The sequence below is a fragment of the Neopelma chrysocephalum genome, unplaced genomic scaffold (genome assembly GCF_003984885.1).
Source record: "Neopelma chrysocephalum unplaced genomic scaffold, ASM398488v2 Primary Assembly neopelma1_44, whole genome shotgun sequence".
In the NCBI taxonomy this organism is placed as follows: domain Eukaryota; kingdom Metazoa; phylum Chordata; class Aves; order Passeriformes; family Pipridae; genus Neopelma; species Neopelma chrysocephalum.
Genome location: NW_020897703.1, coordinates 3,274,048 through 3,293,014, shown reverse-complemented (window position 1 = coordinate 3,293,014; position 18,967 = coordinate 3,274,048). Strand labels below are relative to the sequence as shown.

Below are 18,967 nucleotides of genomic sequence, written 5' to 3'. Positions count from 1 at the left end.
TGTCACCAGCTGTTCACGTCAGCCTTTGGTTTGGAACCAGTCTATACCTTGACCAGGCAGCCAACGCTGTGGGTCAGCTGGGCCGATGGGACCACAATCCCACGCTTTTGCTGAGCTGTTGCATTCGATGGTTTTCCCCCTTCTATCCAAGCGCACCCTCTCAGCCCCACGGGAGCCTTTAAGGCAGAGACCTACGAGAAGCCGAAGGTGGGGGGTCACACCCCAGACGGGCCGCCCCGGCCCCCCCACAGGCGTTTGGGACATGTTCGGGACATGTTCGGGACATGTTTGGGACACACCGGGCGGGGCCGCAGCCCCGGGCCGCTCGCGGCGCTGCGGGGGGCGCAGCCGGCGGGGCCGCACCGCCCCTTCCCCGCCCTCGCCGGCCGGGAGGGGCGAGGCGGCACCGGCGGCCGCCGCATGGGTCCGGCGAGGCCGCCCCGCCGCCGGGCCCGGCCGGGGCCGGGGCTGCTCCTCCTCCTCCTCCGGCTGGCGCTGCCCGGGGCGGCCGCGGGCAGCGGGGAGGCGCCGCCAGCAGGTACTGCCCGTCCCCTCCCGCCCGCGGGGCTGCGCGGGGCAGAGCGGGTGGTCACAGGCTGGGGGGTTCTCCAGCGCCGTCCCTTTGGTAACGGGGAGCGGGGGACACGCTCCGCTCCCCGGTTTCCCTCGGCCCCCGCGGGTCCCGCTCCCGCCCAACATGGCGCTGCCCGGCGGTCAGGGGGGGCTGCGCCCCGCCGGGAGCTGCGGGGGATCGGGGCCGCCGCGGCCCTGAGGCGCTTTGCCGTGTGCTCCTGTTGTCCCTTCGCAGTTCAGTTTCCACAGGACTGTGCCTTGTGGTCCCCGGTGGGACGGGCGGGCAGGGCCGCAGGGACCCGGCCCGGCAGTGCTCGCACGGACAAAGGCTCCCGGGACACAGCGGGCGGGCGCGTCCGTCCCGCCCCAGCGGCGGGGCTGGGAACTCGCTGTCGGTGTGACTCCCTCTGGCCTTCTCAGGGTCAGGGGAATTCGATGCAGAACTGATCTTTTATTAACATATTTGAGGGCAGTCAAAACCCTGAAGGCTGTTGTGCTCAGTTTTAGTAGCAATACGGAACTCGAGAACCTGCTTCCTCCTTGCGTTGACGTCCTGAGCCTTGGGCATCCACCGGATTCTGCAGCAGACGCTGATTGCTCATAATTTCAAATTTCTTTTTTTGTAATCTCAGAATTTTAGAGTTACCTCACCTGTATGTCCCCACAGTAGATAAAATTCCCTGCCATTTCAAGAGTTACCTATTCAGAAGCATCTTTCCTTTTGGAACATGATTGTTTCACTCTATGGAGCTGATGTAATGTTTCAAGCAGATTAATTTCCTCAAGAAAAATTCCTTAAAACGAAGCGGAGAAAGAAAATACTTGCTAGTCATCATATGGATGACCTTGCTTCTGACGTGGATGGATAGCTTATCCCTAGTGGCAGAAAATCCTAAGACACCCTGCAGGGAAGGTGTGGGCACTCTGGGCTGTGTTTTGTCCTTCTGGGAGGGTATTGCCATTTCCTGTTACTGGATTATCTTGGGTTTAGCCCTGGGTAGTGCCCAGCCTCGCCACCTTGCTGCGTCAGACGGCAGCACCTCAGCGACAAATGAATCCTTTTGCAACTTCATCTGATGACCTTTGTGGAAGTGCCTGTCTAAAGATACAACCAGCTTTTGTCTGAGTGGTTGTGTTCCCTCCCACTGGATTTGCCATGGATGACAATTAATCAGATGGTTAATTTTTCCCCAATAAAAATGCCCAAATTTTCAGGTTAAACCAATTTAGCAGGATCATGTGTGAACACTAATTCTGGAATGCTGTAATAAACTTACGTAAGAACATCCATGGTGTTTTTCATTGGCTTAATTTAATTGGTTAAAATATAATTTAGCCTAATTTCATCTTCCTTATAGAGACACAGCAGGTTTTTACCTGCAAACAGTATCACCTTGTCCAGATTGAGACTGTTTGCACATACTCATTTTGCTGCTCTGAGTGTATGACAGTGTGTTAGCAGTTATTACCGAGCTTGGCTTAGACCTACATTTTTTATTCTGTAAGCCCAGATGAGTCCCTCTCTTCAGATCTGTAATTATTTCCTTTATTCTTCTCTTTAATTATGTTCCTGGAACACTGCAGTAATGCTCTGTGGGGTATACTTTACACATTTATGGATTGGAATGTATGTTATTCAAAGTTTGCTCTGTAAATCCTTTAGGTCCATTTCTGCTCAAAAGTGCAGCCTTAATTCTGAAGGTCACAGGGGCTCATTAAGGTTTCAGGAGGGTTAGAACAAATAGCATCCCTAATTCAGTGTGAGCTATCAGCGCAGTTCCCTTGTTATATGCCGTGGCTGGACTGTATCAGAAAAAAAAAAAGTTTTAAAAAGAAAAGTTGCGTTATTTAACATTAGGAACATTTCCGAGGGAGAGGAGTATGATTTCTGCGCTCAGCAGCCGTGTCATGTGCTAAATGACTATTTTAATATGTAAGCCTGTTTACCTGCTCAGACTCCCACAGTTGCATTCACCACTGGTACAAGGAGCTCCACTGGAGTTACGCCCACTCGTGCCAGCAGTGAATTTGGCCCAGAGGCCCAATTCCAGTGCCATCAAAACACTGATATCAAAGCCAAGAGTTTCTGGAATACAATTCTTTGGTTGTTTTTTTTTCCTTCAAAGGTGTTGCAGTTTATTTTGGAGCCTAAATTACTTGATCAGAAGTCTAATTTGAATTTTCATCTGAATCATATTGAACTTGTCTCAGCATATATAACAATGGAATGGACTAAAATGATACATTTGAATTTGATTCATGCTTAAAATTAACGTTTTTGCTCTCTCCTCCCCAGGAGGAAACTGTAGCTTATTGCAGGAAATGGATGTCATCGAGAAACAGGATGAAAACTGTTACTGCTACGTGCAAAACAGGACCATTCACTTACAGTACCTGTGGTCAACTCTTCAGGTAAGAGGCCATGTGGGGATCATTCAGATATGCAGCACATTTCATGTGAGCTTTTACCAGCAAAGTGCATGGTCAGTTAGCAAGATCAGAGCAGCATCTCTCTGTAATTAGTAGTTTCAATGGTCAGACCACGATAAAAGTGCAGTGTTATGATATTATTTATTGCACACCTTTTCCACTGATGGACTTCTGTTAACCTCTGCAACAAATGCTGTTGCTTATCACCAAACACCTTTATGAAATGTGTACATTTGAAGACAAAATGCAGTTATGACACACTCACTGTGTTAGATATTACTGGTTTTGTTAGAAATTTGTGTGTGGGCAAGTGTCATCCAAACTCGGTGAGCTTTTGGATGGACTGAGGCCTCTCCACTGAACTTTGCTGCTGATGAGTTCTCTAAATCACCTCGTAAGGTGATTAACTGTAAACGGTTAATCTTTGCATAATGTAAATAACCAATATTAAACAACTAAGATTGATCTTCATTACCATATGTATGGCTTATATGCCATACAGCTCAGAAAAACAAAACCTTATAGTGATTCTGAGCTACTTCTCTGTGTATTCTGTTATTTGTTTCCAGGTAAAAGTTAGCAGCAGAGAAAAGTTCAGGTTTGAGCCTATTTCAGAAAAAAGCAACTGTCGGAATTCAGAAACTGTTTTTGAGTTTGCTGCATGTGCTGTTCAAATCCTCTGGAAGCCAGAGACATGTACAGAAACTTCCATGAGCATAAAACAATATGGAGAGGATGTTTGTTTCAAAATACAGCCCTTCAAAACTGTACCGTACACTGTGAGGGTGAAACGAGAAAGTAAGTACCAAGGCTTTCAGTTTAGATTACAGATAGCTTGGTATTGCCAGTGCTACTGGATGTGCCACCTCTGCTGTAAGAAGCTTGGGACTTTTCTGTTGATATTTTATTTAATCAGCATTTCAGATTGAACTAGTCTAAAGTCAATTTCTATTTTTCTCCTCCTTTTTTTAGTGCTAGATGGAAAGCTCTTGTTTTTGTTTGTAGCTGGAATTTTTCTGTTCCATTTTGCAAACAGCCTGAGCAGGTGAGTACAAGCTGCTTTTGACCTTCTTTCCCAAAGCCTGTGCATCTTTGGTCTGTTTGCTAAGCTAAAGAGACGGTTCTTTGGGAAAGTGAAATAAGGAACTGAACATATATTTAAAACTTCTTCATACCGTTTGTGTTTGGACAGATTATGACACACCTTGGAGTGCTGCACTCCATTACTCACTTAGCTGTGTTAGGGTTTTTGTATCCAAGCTTCCTGCACTGGGTGACACCAAGACAATCCTCAGTGAGCCACTGTGTGGATTCAGAAGAACCCTCTCTCCCTTTTGTAGACCAGTGAGGTTAGCTGAATGCTAAATAATGCTGCATATTAGCAACGATGCCTTCCTGGGGAGAAATGCTTAAGATGAAGCCATCTGGGGCCTCTTCTGCTTCCACTTTTGTGCCACCCTTTCCCCATCACGTTCTGCATAGCATATAAGGGAGGATACTTAATTGTTATAGCAAAATACGTGCCCCATGACTTCAAAGCAAAATGAGTCACAAAATAATTGTCAGGAGGCACCTCTAAAACAAGCAGAGCAGCAATAGGTTTTATAGTGTTAACTGTGAATTAGTAAGTCAGGCTTTATAATAAACAGGCTTAGAAAAAAAACCTGTGGGTTTGTGGAGGGTTTTTTACATTCTAAATTAAAATAAAACCTCTCATGCAGTACACAATCGTATTGGTAGATAGAAGAAAATGAAATAACTAAAGACTGGGAGATCAACAAAATCAGAAATAGTGTGAGCTTATAACAGTTTCCTACCTTATAACAACTCCAGTGACCTTTAGCATCTGTTGGGGATTTTTCCTTCCATAGATTTAATATCTGAACTGGGCCTGTTAACCATATAAGTACAACTCTAACTTTCAGCTGTGTTAAGTTCTTATTGAAGATCACTGCTGTTTTTACAGATGTTGGCATCTTAACCAATTACAAATTACACTTCTCACCATATTCTCTCTTGTTCTCTTTACAGGAGTACCAATTTCTTTTACCTTTCTGGAATAATACTGGGTGTTCTTGCTCTGCTAGTCCTTGTCCTGTTGACACTTAAAAGGTTTATTCCAAGGGTAAATCTACATTTATAAAACAAAATAATAATAGTTATCATAATATAGGAAGTGAGAGTACAGAGCCAGATTCTGACCTTGTTCTGGTTTTGTGGCTGGGTGACTGCACTGGAATGACTGGAGGATTGATTGCATCAAGTAAATATAGTTAGGTCAGAATCAAGTTCTAGTTAGCTTCCTCCTGGGTTTAAACTGAACAGAAGATTGTTGATGTACAAGATGTTGATTCTGAAACATAAATTATTTTTACTGGACTGGAGCTAAGCTTACTTTTGAATCTATGAATTAATCTAAATAAAATTACAGTTTTAGTGGCAACTGGGACAGATTCTCTTCCATTCACCAAAGGTAATTCATTGCAAGGCAGATGTGAATTTATCCTTTACTTTTACAAAGCCTGTGCATTCCCTTAATATTACTGAGATATATTAATTGGGAATACACAGGAATAGGCTTATACTGTGACACTGGGACATGATACACAAATAGAGATGCAGTTGCTCCACTTAGCATTGATACTGTTTTAGCGTGCAGGGGACTGTGCAAGGGAAGTCTTGGTGCGAATCATAAACCCTGAAGGTCTAAAGAATATCACGTCTGCTCTTGCTTCTGAGTCCCTTTGCAAACAATGATCCTGACTCTGACTTGAAATTTTTTGGGTTTTTTAAGTTTTTTTACTTTTTTTTTTTTTTATTTTCAGCACAGTACCTTCTGGATCCTAATGAGTGGCTGCTGGATGGCCTCTCTCTATTTTATTTACTGCTTCAAAGAGAATATGCAGTGGTTGTGGTCTGAACACAGAAACTACCTCTTGGGTAAGAAAATTATCAAAAAATGTGTTGCAGATTTTGGTTTAATTTAGTGGTCAGATGAATACCTGCCCATAAAAAAGAAAATCAAGAGACTCACTTATGGAGTACATTTTTCTCCTAAGCCACAGATGTTGAGATATTCCAAAGGTTCCTAATCCACTCAAATGAGCACTTACATTGTATTATTAAATAAAGAGTTTGAGGTAGTGGACTAGAAGTTTTAAGAGCAGATTTTGCCAGTATTACTTGTACATTGATTTCCCATTACATACTTCTCCTGTAAGAGCAAAAGGGCAGCTCCTCTGCTTTTGTACTTCACTACATGTGGAAACTGGATGCATAAATTGCCAACTGGAGGTGGCTGCAGGGGCTGACAGACATTGATCCTGCATCTGCCTCGACATTGTCACATGAGGAGAATTCGTGTGCAGGTCACAGCATTAGCTAAAGGCTGTTCATAGATCACCTCGTGATCTCTGCAACGCAAGATTCGAGCTGTATTTCACAGCAGTTGCAAGCTTTGTGAAGCAAACAGATGAAGTTTATGGGGTAGTTTGCATCTCTTTCTCCATGTCCTACTTTTCTATTCCTGCAGGGTATTTTCTGGCTGTTGGGATCACCAGCTTTGCCATTTGCTATCAGCACGGGCCACTCACCACTGAACTCAGCATAACCTTGTTAACGTGGACGCTGCAATTAACAGCCTTTGTCTTGATTTACTGTGGTGTCACCATACCTCAAGTTGCATATGCAGTGATAGCAGTCAGCCTCTGCTCCAAAGGCCTGTGTTACCCCCTTGGTGCTGCTTGTCACATAGCCAGGTTTGTATCTATTTGTGAATGTCCAGGTCCCGGGATCACCAGGAAATATTGGAGGCTGTTAATGAAAAAAAACTTTATACTTCAGTAATGATTTAGGAATCCCTAGTACTTGTTCATATTTTTGCCAAATGTAAAACTGCAATAGAAAAGCTTTAAGGCCCTGAGAGACAGGAATTACTTTCTATTTGTCAGTTTTAAGCATGAGTTTTGTTTTATGGATGATGGAGAAATGTGGCTGTGCTCTTAAGGACAAATGTAGCACCTTTTAGTCTGCAGCATATGGTAATCAGAACATTTCTGTCTGGTTGATTAGACTGCAGCAATAGTGCCTTGGCTTCACATGTAGTGAAAGAACCTGCAGGTAACTTGTATGGAATCTTATGGGATAAAACAGTCCCATCACCAAGGAAGCAGCTGTTCAAAAGTAACTTGTAGCATAGAGTTCAGAGACTAAAACCACACGTCCACAAAAAAAATGTTTTCCATTTAGTTTTCCGAGGTTATTACCTGAGGTGTACCTGCCTCTCTGTTTCGTGGCAGCAATCTATTAAAACCATGGAGATATTCCCCTATATTCCTAGGCCCCATTTACATTGTGCCATTTGGAATGGAAACTGCTTGCACTGGGTAGACCTTAGTTCTCTAAGTATTTTCATTAGCAATACGGGAACAACGTGTTTGCTCAGCCTTGGATTTGAAGCACGTTTTATCACAAGTGCAACACTCAGATGAAGATTCTAAAAAGCCCTACCAGTTTACATCTGTTTTTCATTTTCAGTGATGGCATCCAGGTTCAGAGTCTTTAGTGCAGACTGTTCTGTAGCTGTGGACTCTGCTGAACCACAGAGAATTGCAAAGAGGCAAAGGCTAGAACTGGCATAAACAAAATAATAAAACCCAAATTATTTGGGTTTTAGTTTTTTTACACATTTTTTGCCTTTGAGGAACATATTGTTCTGCTCTTGTGTTCTTTCTACATGTTGAAGTGTGGACTGAGTTGAAGCTTTTTTATTTTAGGTAGAATTTCTCATTTGTAGGCCAGTTTTTGCCTGCAGCTGAGAAGCTCCAGCTGTTTCAAAAGCAACATCAATAGTTACCTGACGTAAGCAGGTTCAGCAACTTTGAAAGCAGTGTGATGTGGCCACAAGTTCACAGAACATACCTGTTTTACTCTGAAACACTGGAGTTTATTTGTCATGTGGTTCTGGTTTTTGACTTTCACGAACTGATGCTTCTATAAAGAAATACAGCTCTACAAATCTCTCTTAGGAGAACGATTTTCTTTTTCTGTTTAAAAACACTAGGCCATAGCACTGAACTGTGAGGCCATGATGCCAGATACACAGTTCAGAGCTGGAAATATATCAAAGTAACTCAGAATCTTGCTTTATTTGAGGCAGCAAGACCCTTACCATTTGACCTGAACAATGGCTACAGTTCTCTCTTGCTTTAGAGGGAAGTAAGGAGGAAAGTTGAATGCTGCTGTTGGAGCAGGTGTTTTTATGCAGAGCTGAAAGTTTTATGGGCAGCCAGCCCTTGCTTATCTTAACTCATCACAACATTTAAATTGAAAGCAGTCGACAGAAGGGAACGGAACATGGCACACTTTCTAATTTATATCTAATTATATTATACATCGCTACGCAGCAGCTAAAAAAACATCAGATTGTAAACATTTTGGCCTCAGACTACTCAGTTTTGTAATTTAAAGCAAGATTTAAGGGAAGCAATCTAGTAAACAACATGAACAACTCATAACAGTCTTAGAGCATCGCTTATCTTTGAAGTAACATATGCAGACTGGGTTTTGATTCAGCCCCTGTCTCTGCACAGACACATTTTGCATTTTGCACCTAAAAATGGCTGAGCAAGCAGCCATCTATTTAATTCTATGAGATTTTAGTCCATGCATACACAATAAGGACCTGATCCAAAGCTCATTTGAAGCTCATTAAATGTAATTATGTGAAATGTTATAGCTTCAGTCAAGACTTAGGGTAAACAGGTAGCACACATTACATTCCTTGCACTCAAATGCAAAAATGTAGCTTGTCCTTTTAAAAGGATAGAATTATTAATGCATGTTAATAGCAGGTAATGGAGAAAAAGGGCAGATAATAATTATGTGCCAGAAGACTTTAGAAATACCAGTTGTTTTCATTTCTTTCTAGAAAAATGAAGACTCACTTTAAATCAAAAAAGTTAGTGTTTAAATACCTGACTGAAGAGGAGTATCGAGAACAAGGTGAAACTGAAACTATGAGAGCTCTGGAGGAGCTGCGCTCATTCTGCAGGAACCCAGATTTCCCATCGTGGATAGCTGTATCCAAACTGCGGTCCCCACACAGGTAAGAAAACCTGGCTCCTCTAAATCAGGAAACTCATTGCACAGCAGACCTAAATGCCACTTCAGGCACTGTTCCAGGTGAGTTTATCTTGCATATCCTGCTCAAGACCACAGCCACACCTCCCAAGGGTATTATTTGCTGGTGGTATTAAATCTCTATTTGTTCCTCCCCGGCCATAAATTACTCTTGAGAGTTTGCAGACATTCACAGCTAAATGACAGTCATAAAACCTCCAGCCTTCCTGGAGTGCCTCTGTAAGCTCCTACAGTTTGGCTGTAGGAGCTGGTGGCTCTCTGACCAGGGAAATGGCCCCCCTTCAGGTTCTAAAGCAGTGCACTTTTTTGTGGTGTAAAATTTGGGCAGGCTGAAGATACATACTCAAATATTACCTATGTTAAGCTCTCCAACTGCAAACCTGGACAGTCAGGGAATCCTATTACTTGAAGTATCACTAAGACTAAGAATACAGAAAAAGAAATCAATGCCTGCACCTAACAAGGGTAACAGGTGGAAGAGCTATGCCATGTATAGCTTAAGAGACAGAGTTAAGACAAATATGGGTCAGGAAGGGTCAGACAAACAAAGCCAGAAAAGCTTGCAGAATATAAAATTAATCATCATAACAGTGTTTTCCCATCAAACCCAAAACTTAAGATGTCAGAAACAGAATTTCACATATTAGCCAGCCACAAAGACTTAGTTCTTGCCACAGAACGAAGTGTCACAATTTTAAAGGAGCTCCAGCCAGCTTGGATTTTCATTAGTAACCAGGTAAAACCAGTTTCAGAACCTTAATCTTCCTTGGATGGGCATGCAGAGAGCCTTTCTGCGAGATCTTATAGATTTACAGTTAAACAGTCTTACTTCCTAAGCTGCTTGCATTCTCTAGCATAATAGATAAAAAAGTGAAAGCTTACTGCAGTATTGTACAACCAAATACTGCCAAATGCACAAAACAAAGAGTGGAGACACGTATTTTCTAGACATCACTTTGTTAATATAATTCTTATAAACTGTTAACTAGATAAGAATACAAAAATAAAAAGGAGAACCAAAAGATTTGAAGCTGAGTCCCCCGTCAAGCTCCCATTAAGCATCAGACAGTAGTTCATCGCAAGGCAAACCTGTAAACCAGCCAGCCCAGAGCTGTTCCCCATTTAGACTAACAGAGCTTCCAAGAACAGTGAGGTGACAGCATTCATCTCACAGCAATGTTAAGTCTAAAATGTAAATTATTGATCAGTTTACCAGAACTCCAGAATGTAGCTGCATTTCCTCTTTCATACATTCCTCTGATGCTGTCGACACTTACCCAGGTGTCAGAACTGCCGTCTGTTCCCTCACGCTTGCCAGAAACCTCCAGTTCCATTCTCTCTCTTCAGTGGAGTTGTCCACTGAAAGTAGGATTTGTGGCAAATGAAATGTAGGGACAGTGCTGATTTTATGCTTTCTTCTGCCAGACCTCCACTTTGGCATTTACTTGGAGCAGCTGCAGAATTCCCAGCTTGTAGCTCCAGGAATTCCTTGGCAAGACTTGAGCTCAGCTTGCCCACAGTGTGCATGCAGCACCAGAAGCAAGGTGATTGCACAGCAATATAGGAATGCAGAGTTCTCACCGTATTTCATTTCATTAGCCATACCCACTTACCCAAATTCTTACAGCCTTTGTCTCAAATATGCTACAGCTTTAATTTATTTTAGAAGCTGAAGTACCACTTATCCAACTGTACAAATGCTTACTCTGGATTACCCCATTAGCACTGACAGATGAGAAAATGGAAGTTAGGTCTTCTTGCTTAGTCACAAGACCTTGTAGGATGGCCTCCAGAAAAGCAAGTTACTTCTATAGAAAAGACTGAAAAGGTGAGGCAGGAAAATCAATCTGCAGGGTCGTTGCCATCCACTGTTGCAACTTCCCCTCACCTGCACTGCCTGTGAGCATGTCCTTAAAACATCTCTGCTTAAACAGCAGTATCCCCAGCATTTACAGTTGTGGGTTTGTTTTGGTTTTTTTTTTTTAATTTCTCAGCTGATCACTTCTCCCTTTAAAAATTTGGCAGGTTTGCAGATTTTGTTCTGGGATTTCCCCACGTCTCACCTGCAGAAGCAAAGGCACATGATGAGGAATACGGCATTGGGAGCTCCTTCCTGGAGGAGCAGCTCTTTGAGACAAGGGCACGGCCTGAGCAGGATGATCCAGCCACTTCCATCCATGAAGATGAGGAGAATGAAGATGAAATGCATAAACAAATTTCATTTCCATATGCTACTGAGTTGCTCTGAGCTTTGGGAAATAACAAAAAAAAAAAAAGGAGAGGGAAAACACGTTTGTCCTAGAAAGGAAGGATACAGGCTGAGAACTCCCACTTGGCCATTTCTTGTGGTTGCTGGTGGACAAACAAGGATTTTTGAAAAAAATATTTCCTGTATCACTGATGTTACCTGGTTAGAGCAACAGAGAAACCATCGGGGCTGATCAAGTGAAGAGGAATCTCATACTACTGGTATTTTAACTGGGGAATCAAACATGGCAGGCAGCAGCCTGTCCCACCAGGATGCCTTGTTTTACCAAGGATACTACCTCTAGGAAACAGGGAACCTGTTTTGTCTCTTTCCGTCCTCAAGTCCTCTGTGCTGAGCACTAGAGGGAGAAGAACCAGTTTTTAATACTCTGCTTTTATTAAGTACACTATGTGTCAACACTTTTATTAATGCCATTAGAGTGCCGATAAACTGTGTTTATTGTGAGACTTTTCATAGAGTTAATGCAGTTGAACGAGGTTGGTTTGCTCTTCTGGCTGGGCTTGCTGTCTGTTACCTTCACTCTGCCTCTCCACTTTTAAGCTCCCCTTACTCAAAACCCTGCCTGACTTTTCACTCTCTGCCCGTATTGCTCCATTCTTGTTCTCTGCTCTAGTTAATGCTGCATTTTGTTCTATGTCTTTGTTTATTTACATACTATTCTTCCCTCTTCTATGGATACTTCTGCTAAACCTCTCTTCAGCCCTCTGCTTCTCCATCTCTGACAGTGCAGATGATTTAGGAGAGGATTTTCATCCCCAAAGGTATTTTTACTATTGCCTTCAGATTCAGCGCCACCTTACCTCAGGCAGGTGCTCTGTCCATTCCAGGCCTCTCAACAGCCCAGAAAAGGCCACACAGGCTGAGACTGTTTCAGCTGCTTGGAGAAACTGCTGTCAGCAGGGCCAGAGTGTTGCTGTGACCATGTAATTAGGAGTGAAGATAAGCCACACAGAGCTCCACTCCCCTCAGAGTACTCAGTAGTTTGCTCATTCAGTAAGAAGCAGAAAGTCATTCCTGGCACAACAAGGGATGATACCTGACTCCTACCTCCCCTTCTTCAGCCCTCTGTGGGACTTCTCACAGGAGGTGTGTGGGCAGGAGAAGACAGAACAGGGGGAGAAGTTTAGGCAGTCAAATGTCTTTCAGCTTATGGATTACAGAGTCCTAGGCTAAGGAGTAGAACGTGTACCTTTTGTTCATCCACCTGCAGAGGTCATTTCCTTCTTTTGTTCTTTAGACTATCCCTGTATTCTTATGTTCTCACCTTGCTGTTTTCCTTTACTGTCTTCCAAACTGCAGAAAACAAAAGACCATCAATTCTGTCACTGTCTGCTCTTACAAACCTACCAGGAATTGCCAGCAGTAGGAAGCAGTGCTCCAGAAGGGTATGTCAGACTGGGATGTATTTGCTTTAGAAGGGGTACCTCTTCTTTTTAACGTGCCTCATGATGTAGCATGACTTCAGCAGTGCATGTGCTGTCCTGGGTTTTCATTGTCCATCGCTGCACAAGGAAGACAATCTCTTACCTCTAACAGTGCTAAGAAGTGGCAGCCATCCCATAGTTCAAGAGCTCCTTTGTATAACACAGGACTTGGAATTGGTGCTCAAAAGCCTTACTTCCATGGTTCTTCCTCCTTTACATTGCTTCACCTTGCTTCATTTTACAAGGAACAAACACTCCACTTGACAGTAAAGAGACACTTAACACCCTTTAGTGCCATAAATGTGTAAGGACCTATGCAGAATCTATAGCATGTTTAGCAGAGAGAAGCCCAGTCAAGCAGGTGATCCAAAATATACTCACTGTTAAGTCCCTAACATTCAAAAACAGAGCAGGAGTTCTGTTCAGGAAGGCCACTAGCAGCAAGACTCACCCCTAAGAGAGGCTGCTGCTACCAAATCCACAGCTAAATTGCCATCCACACTCGGGAAGTCAAGCTTGGATGGGGGCTCTGGCACTAGCAACAAGCTGTTGCAAAAATGGAGGAAAGCCTCATTATCTTTGATGGCATAGTAGACTAAATGAGATGTATTTTACCTTTGTCTGTGTCACCATTGTGAAAATGAAGTACTTAAAATTACTAGAGATTATCCAAAGGATACTTGAAGATATGTCAATGTTAAATGTTTTATGCAGGTTTTTAAGTACACAGGTGTTTTTTCAGTGCACTTCATAGTTAGCCAAGAACTCCCATCCATGCAATTTGAGGCCAAGGGGGAGAATCAGATTTGTCCAAGCTTATACACACAGTTTTTCTGGATGTCCTCTCTCTACTGAGGTGGTGATGATTTTCCTTCCATAATATGGGGGTACGTAAGTACATATTTGTATGATATAAGTACATAATATGTATTTATATACAATAGCCCAGATTATGCATCAAGGTAGTATTTTACCTAAGCAATATGTTAAATGGAACAGCTCCCCCAGTTCAGGCAATTACATGTTTTCAGACACTGTCCCTTTTTCTAAATTATTTACAGCAATACCAGGTACACCTACTTCAACAAGGAAAAATTAAAAAAGAAATTAAAATCAACTCATGTTTTGTGTAGTTGTGAGATCCATCATTTGGCAGGGATGGGTAAATACTATCCAAAGTAGAGCAGGAAACTACTAAACGCATGCACCACTGAAATGCAGCAACATGGGAAAGATGATGGCTACTTTAGTGGATATCTAATACTAACCTTAAAAATCCTCACAAGCCTGTTCCAACACTGGAAGCATTTCATAAACAAAACCCACCCAAACCAGCTGCTGTCACTGGAGCCCTTTGCTGACAGTGAGTTCACTTGCACAGTGCTCCTGTGATAAGTGGAGATTTCAGGCTTACTGAAACACAGTTGTTAAGTACTGTCCACTGTTCAGCCAGAAAATCTGGGAAGAGAATCTAGATATTAATCCACTGCCTTGTTACAAAAACCTTTCTTCCTTAACAAAGGATGCTACATTTATCTTCTGTTTCACAGTGTTTACAATGATGCCCTGCACACTTCCATACCAACCACTTTATGATGCACATTGGTGTGCATCCCTCACATTCCTGCAACCCACAGAAGGGAATTAGTGCCTACAGTCAGATTTTATTATGAAACACTGCTTTAACACAGTAGTTCCCAGGCTCTTGGTTCAGTCCTCCACTGACCTTAGTAAAAGGTCATTATCATTGAATTGTTTTCAGTTCAGGTGGTTATGTTCACTGCTGACACTGTAATACGAGCAAATGAAATAAAGGTTCAGGTTGATACTGTTAAATACGTTATGGATATTTTATATTTCTTACCACAGTTTTTAGAGTTCCACAAATATCAAAATCCAGATGTACATGTCCATTTTGCAACATAGAATGACTATACAATTCCAAAAAGAGCAGGCATTTCAAATACACAATTCTGAAGTGTAAACACAGTGTACAAGCTCTTCACTTCACAATCCAGGTGCTATGCAGTAGCAGCTGAGGTAACACCGTACAGCATGAACTCAGGAAATGGTTGGTTAGCCTCAAGATGATTTTTAGCATCCTTCTGTCCTGTCACCTGTTCAGTCTTTAGCTCTCCCCCAACTTATACAAACATAAAATAAATACATTTCTTATTTTAAAGGACACTTAGACAAGTCATGAGGATTTACGTGAGTACAGTACATTTAGGTTCAAGTGCAAAAAAAGTAACTAGTGGCTAGTCATTGATGTTTCTTTTTATTGTCTGTGGTGTTGGTCCCAGGCACTGCCAGAACGTGGGTTGTTCTAAAAGCACAGCTAAAGCACAGCTACGGGACACCCCTTCAGTCAAGCTCACCAGATGTCAGAGTGGGTGAACCTGTGCACCCCCTTTCCTGCTCAGCTGCTGCCATCTTCCTCTCCCTACCCCTGGCCTTGCCTCTGGCTCCCTGCACACTCCCACAGCACACACCTTCCTCACGGAAGGCCTGACACCTCACGCACATGTGACTTCAAGGAGGGCAGAGCAGAGCTCCCTCAGTCCTTTAGGAGCTGAGTGCTCAGAATCCCCCAGGAACAAGCTGTTAATCTAAGAAAATGGGCCAAAACACTATCCTGACTAAACCCCTCCTGACTCCTCCCTGAGCCCGAGGATTTCCCTCCAGCAGCAATGTTCACCATGCACCAGCACGCAAGCTGGCTGCAGTTAGTATTGAGAAGCATAACAAAACATAATCCAAAGTCCTCCAGTGTCTTGACATTGGGCAAAGTAACTTCTTAAACATACTGCAATTGAGTTACATTTGCTTCCTCCTGAGAATCACTCCCTCTACTCGATTTCTGCATCAACTACTTTGCCCCTATAATTCTAAACATTAAGATTTTAAGGTGATTCCTCCCTACCACCCCCCACCTTCCCTAGGCACTTAAAGCTTACTGTTTTCTTAATAAATAACCATAGTAACTACACTGCATTAAATAAACCCTTGTATAGATGATGAAATAAAAACCCAAGAAGACTGCATGTCCGTCAAAACCCCTGATCAATCTCAGGCTGTGCAATCTTGATCAAAGATTCTTGTCTCAATACAACATCAAACCTAAAATTGCCCAAACACACACAACCTATACCCAACTGCAGGGCTGCAAGTGCTGAGAGTAAGTTCAGAAACCTTCCTCCAGCTTTTGTGTTTCGCTAAAATGCCAGTTCAAAACCTTTGCTTTGCAGAACTAAACCTTTATCTCAAACAAGAGAAATTTGGCTTCAAAAACATATTCTTTGAATATGTGTGCGGTTTACTTAATCCGTCACCATAACACTGAGATACACTTCCTAAACCTACTCTGTTTCTGAGAAATCTTTACAAAAACAGTTTCGTGACACTTCTATAATTATTGGATCTGGTATTTTCTAATAGACTATTCAGGGAAACTCGGTTTCTCTCTTAAAAAGTCTCTTCATTTTGATTTGGGAATAAATTCAAAGAAGAAAATTACCCAATCAAGTCAGACACTCTGTGCCTCAGCAAGTGAGGAGTGAACTCCTTTTTTTCTACAGATTGCAAAGAAATCTCATAGCACTTGACTCAGCTTTAGCAAAGCAGCCAAGAATTCTTCCTACCATTCTATCTGGCCAACATCACTTCCCTCAAGAATTCCGAACTTTTGGCTTCCCTGCTCATGTTGCTCTGTGTAGTCATATGAATATTCTTTATATAGTTAAAAGCTTGCACTGCATCACATTATGATTGTTAAGATGAAGGAAGTCCTACTTTTGAGCTCCTACTCCAGCGTTTCCCAGGTGAGAAGCAGAATTCCATGCACTGGATTTGATAAGATGAGTGCATCTCAGGGCCCTGCAGCAGCAGGCTGAGCATCATGATCCGACACAACACGGCTGCCGTCTACTTGGGAATCTGATGTTGCTGTAGGTGTTGGTGCTGAACAATTTCCGGACTGCCCAGAATCTGTCGGATTTTGGGGTTGTCTTGCTGAGCTGGCTGATGAAGCACTGCAATTCTCATTGATTTTCTAAAAGAGAGGGGAAAGGATTGCATGGCAAAAGTCAACATAAGCACTCAGGACACTCCCCCCACTGGCGCACCCCCCAGATGCATTCAGGCACTGCTGGAAATTCACAAAGCACTTACTTGAACGCCCGCAACATAACAAATCAAACTTAAAGCAGCAAAGCAAAAACAGTATATTTAAATCCAGATGACAGTAATAGCAAGCAGACAGTAGCTTACCTTCCATCTCTTTTCCTAACTGCACTTTCCCAAGAAGCATGCAAAAAACAAACTTGTTGTGTTTCAAGGGGAAAAAAACAATGAACTGGACTTCAAAGTGTTTAGACAAGATCATTCTTTTGACCAAGCAAGTCTACAACTTTTTTTCATGCTCCTTAAATATAGCTTTTCTCAACAGGTCCCTCCCCACCCAAGATACTGCTCAGACTGTCTCACTGGCAGAACATTTGCAGTACTGATGTACAACTCCATCCCATCTCCTCAAACAGGCCTTACCAGGGAACACGTGCACATCTGAACACTGGTTACATTCCCCAGGACTGAAACAGCAAGTGCTCGTGCTAATACATTTCATTAGAAGGTGATACACTACCTATGATTATTTGTTTTGCATTGAAGCATAGAAATTATGGCCAGCATGTCCCTTTGTTTGAAGGAGTCTAAGCAAGCAGAAGCAAAATCAATCCAAAATCTTAATGGAATAAGAAGGAATAATTTTTGTCACTAATTCTCTGTGCACTGACCCTCCTTCCAAATGATTTATTTTCATTTTAAGGAAGCTATTTAACAAATTTAATAAGAAAGCCAGGCAGCCTTTTTTCCTAGTTTCAGTATTTTAATATCATCAGCCTAAAATAAATGACTGAGTACAAAACCTGAAAATATACTGGAGCAAGTTTGTCATCTTGGGGCACCTGAAATGGGGACAGGAGATTTTGGAGAACAGAGGTGATGAAGTAAATGATACAATGTGGTGCATTAAATTTTGGCACAAGAAGTGCTTTTATATCAGCACTGTATTTTTACAGGAAGGAAAGAATAATGAAAAGATCATGTGCCATAGAGAACAGGCACTAAAGCCCTTCTGGCCTCTTCACAGTTCTCAGGGTGAGTGCTGTTTGGCACTGTTGGATAAGTCACTCTCAGATACCACACACTTGCAAAACAGTATTTTCCTGCAATGTTCATTGCCTACGTTCTATGTGACTTCTCTGGTTCATCAGGGGGCAGCTTACACTAACCAAGACCCTGAGGACATTTACAGTGGGAAACAGAGCAATTAAACTGGGCAAATTACTTGGATGTCCTTGTGATATCTTGAGACCTTTTGATATCTTCAGTATCACTACTAAAAAACTCACATTCTTTGACTCTGGGAAGGTCAAAACCAACCAAAAAACCCAGCCAACCTAAAGCAGACAAGTCTGTAACATATTTTCAAGAATAAAGTCAACTAAGGAAGGTAGGAGATCACTGACCAGGTGAAATTCCTACATGCTCTGCTCTGCTGATTCACACTCGTATCCCTAATTACCCATTTCTAAAGACAGCAATTACGGAAAAAGCATTTCTGTGTTTACGCCTACCGGGTGCATGAGAAAGAACCTCACCCACTCCTTCCAGACAAGTAAACACAGTGGTTTTGACACTGACCTTGCTGTTCTAGAACTTGCATGGACAGCGCTTCCCTACTTTGCTTCAGCTCCAGTCTGAAAGGCAGGGCCAGAGCATTACAAGTTCAAGGTCCAAGCATATCTAACCACTGATGAAGCTATTACAAGCATTTCTTGGGGGAGACTGGAGAGAAGGGGAATGGCGTAAAGTAAGCACCAGCCATCAGACATGTTAAGTCTTATCTTAGATGGCTCTTATCTGGTGGTACTCTAGATAAAAAAGAGACTAACTTTATTTGAAAAGAAGGCTCTGCATCCCATTAGGAGTTGTGTGGAACACCTATTTCTGCAACCATGCAGATGTTTGACAGCATCACCCAAGGAAGCAAAACTAAATAAAAATCATTTTACAGTCTGTTAACCAGTGTACATCTTCATGTTCAATTATCACCTTGTAAATTTTGCAA

At 42.5% G+C, this 18,967-nt stretch overlaps 2 protein-coding genes across 6 annotated transcripts in view; one reads left to right on the top strand and one right to left on the bottom strand.

Moving 5' to 3' along the window:
* Window positions 1–258: 258 nt before the first annotated feature.
* On the top strand, window positions 259–11,906 carry NEMP2 (nuclear envelope integral membrane protein 2). Its single transcript, XM_027678118.1, has 9 exons — window positions 259–538; window positions 2,870–2,985; window positions 3,573–3,801; window positions 3,976–4,048; window positions 5,035–5,128; window positions 5,829–5,943; window positions 6,536–6,761; window positions 8,933–9,109; window positions 11,170–11,906. Exons 1-9 carry the CDS (start codon window positions 274–276, stop codon window positions 11,390–11,392), a joined length of 1,518 nt encoding a protein of 505 aa, XP_027533919.1. The 5' UTR covers window positions 259–273; the 3' UTR covers window positions 11,393–11,906.
* Window positions 11,907–14,663: 2,757 nt separating this feature from the next.
* MFSD6 (major facilitator superfamily domain containing 6) overlaps window positions 14,664–18,967 on the bottom strand; it is a 28,504-nt gene continuing 24,200 nt past the window's right edge. For 3 of the 5 annotated variants that reach the window (XM_027678114.1, XM_027678113.1, XM_027678115.1), the window contains one exon: window positions 14,664–16,888. In XM_027678114.1, the coding sequence (XP_027533915.1) occupies window positions 16,706–16,888 (183 nt within the window). In that variant the 3' untranslated portion in view covers window positions 14,664–16,705. Of the gene's footprint in view, window positions 16,889–17,106; window positions 17,131–18,967 lie in introns of all 5 variants that reach the window. The other 2 variants (XM_027678116.1, XM_027678117.1) reach the window with 2 other exon arrangements.

Bases quoted from the DNA above. Each gene is read 5' to 3' on its own strand.
- NEMP2 (XM_027678118.1), top strand. From the start codon at position 274: ATGTTCGGGACATGTTTGGGACACACCGGGCGGGGCCGCAGCCCCGGG. The intron at 539-2,869 runs GTACTGCCCGTC...TCTCCTCCCCAG, and splicing joins CGGGGAGGCGCCGCCAGCAG to GAGGAAACTGTAGCTTATTG. The intron at 2,986-3,572 runs GTAAGAGGCCAT...ATTTGTTTCCAG, and splicing joins ACCTGTGGTCAACTCTTCAG to GTAAAAGTTAGCAGCAGAGA.